Raw genomic sequence first — 1,999 nt, forward strand, 5'->3', positions numbered from 1 at the left:
GGGAGGGTGCGGGAGAGTGCGGGAGGGTGCGGGAGGGTGCGGGAGGGTGCGGGAGATCGATTGCAAGCTGCTCCTCCGGCCGCCGCCGCACCTGCTCCAGATGCTCTTGCCGGTGCACGCGGCGCAACTCCTCGTCGCTCGCCAACCGCGCCTCCTGCCGCTCACAGCGCTGCACGAGCCCCGCGGCGCTGAGCGCGTCGTACGCCTCGGTCACCCGCTCCGCCACCTCAATCATCCGCCGCCGGTCGCGCGGCGCCGGAGAGTGCCCGACCCCCGCGGCGTAGTAAAAGGCGACGCGGCCGCCGCCACCGCCGCCCTGCTCTGCCAACGCCCGATCGTCCGGTGCAGGAGTGGCTGTAGGCGGTGGCAATGACTCTGCACGGCCCGCCGGCGATACGTCCCGCCCCCTGCCTCCTTCTCCCGACGCCGCAGCCATTGCGGCCCCATCGGCCGCCGATTGTCCCTCAGCGGCGTCCTGCTCCGCCAAGGCGGCGGCCGGTCCTGGCGGTGGCGGCGGTGGTGTGGCGGCTGCGGCCGCGGCGGCGACAGGCGCTATTGCTGTTGAGGCTAGTCCTTCGGCGAAAGGTGCGGCAGTGGCGGCGGCGGTGGCTGTGGCCGCCAACACGGTCGATGGCTGTGGTGGTGGGAGCGGCTGTACAGGCTGGGCCGGCTGTACTACTTCGCCGCCTCCGCCACCATCCGCTGCTCCGCTTCCCACCGCTGCTTGCTCGCGAGAACCCACCGCTGCTCGCACCTCCTGTTCTAGCGATGCACCTGAGGTTAGACTACAGCTGCCGGTCGGCGCTGCGGTATGGCGTTCATGCACATGAGCGTGCATGGATTTCCCTTAGGCATAGGATTTCCCTTTTGGGGGGGGGGTGTGTGTGTCTGTTCTCGAGGTTCTCGAGGTGGATATCCTTTGGCCGCGTTGGGTAGCGAGTGTGTGTGTGTGTGTGTAATACTCACCCACTAGTGGGGGACCTGCGGCGGACCCGCCTCTGTTGTTCGCGGGCAGTGAGAGACGCAGGATCTGCACGCCAAAGTGGGGCCACTCCGCATTTTCATTTTGGTTTTGGGTTGTCGGAGATCATCCATCAGCACTCATAAGTCAGTCAAAGCAGTCGTGGCGCGTGAGCAGAGTCGCTGCATGCAACGGCGCCGCCACACGCTCCGGACGACCGACACACCGACACACCACGCACAATGGTAGGCCATCGCGCACGATCGGCCATCGCACCCACCGCAAACACCTCGCCGCACAGATGGGGGGAGGCATAATCCCACACACACCGGAGCAGCGCAGACACCTTACACGTCAGCGCTCGCTCGATGTGGCCGGCGCTCTCCCCTCTCCTATCGCCTTTTCAACGGCGGCGTGCGGCCACGCGCCGCGCCGAGCCGGTCTCGGCGGGAGACCTCGGAGCCGCACGCGATGCGGGCATGCGCGATGGCTCCGTTGGCTCCGTGCCTAAGGCAGATAGATTAGGGTGTGAGCTGCGGCAGCCACCGTTTCTGTACCTCGATCACGTGCAGGCCGTCGGAGGCCGCGCTGGATGGCCCAGGGCCGGCGGCGGTGAAGGCGTCCGTCGATGAAGGGATGTCGTCGAGGGAGCCATCGTCCTACGCGGCTGGTGCACCGGTCCAGTTGTCGGAGTTCGAGATCGCCGTCGACTTGGAGAGTTCGGCCCGTTGACGAACTCACGGAATGTGAGCGACTTGGTGCACGCTGATAGTCGAGCATCATGGCTCGCACCTCATCCTGAGCGCAAGGAACTCGCCCAGGGGCCAGCTGTTGGCGTCGCCGTTTTGATCGAGCTGCATCCACTGCATGGTTTCGTAGTCAAGCGTAAACGCCCAGGAGTTGGTGCCTGGGTGACTTGCTGATGAGAGCGCCTTCCAGGCGAGTAGTCGTGCCCCTCACCTAAGGTCATACGGCGGCGTCAGAGGGGGGGGAGGGGCGCGAAGCGTGAACATGGAGGCAAGCAGGTGGTGGCTGCAC

The 1,999-nt window shown here is 66.4% G+C and overlaps 1 protein-coding gene across 1 annotated transcript in view; it reads right to left on the reverse strand.

The window, feature by feature from the left end:
- EMIHUDRAFT_458909 (hypothetical protein) overlaps nt 1–858 on the reverse strand; it is a gene marked incomplete at its 3' end in the record, with an annotated part of 3,867 nt that extends 3,009 nt beyond the window's left edge. The window contains exon 1 of the mRNA XM_005770947.1: nt 92–858. Within this exon, the coding sequence (XP_005771004.1) occupies nt 92–838 (747 nt within the window). The remainder of the gene's footprint in view (nt 1–91) is intronic.
- Between the last annotated feature and the right edge of the window lie 1,141 nt (nt 859–1,999).

The sequence above is a fragment of the Emiliania huxleyi genome (assembly GCF_000372725.1).
Source record: "Emiliania huxleyi CCMP1516 unplaced genomic scaffold EMIHUscaffold_397, whole genome shotgun sequence".
NCBI lineage: Eukaryota > Haptophyta > Isochrysidales > Noelaerhabdaceae > Emiliania > Emiliania huxleyi.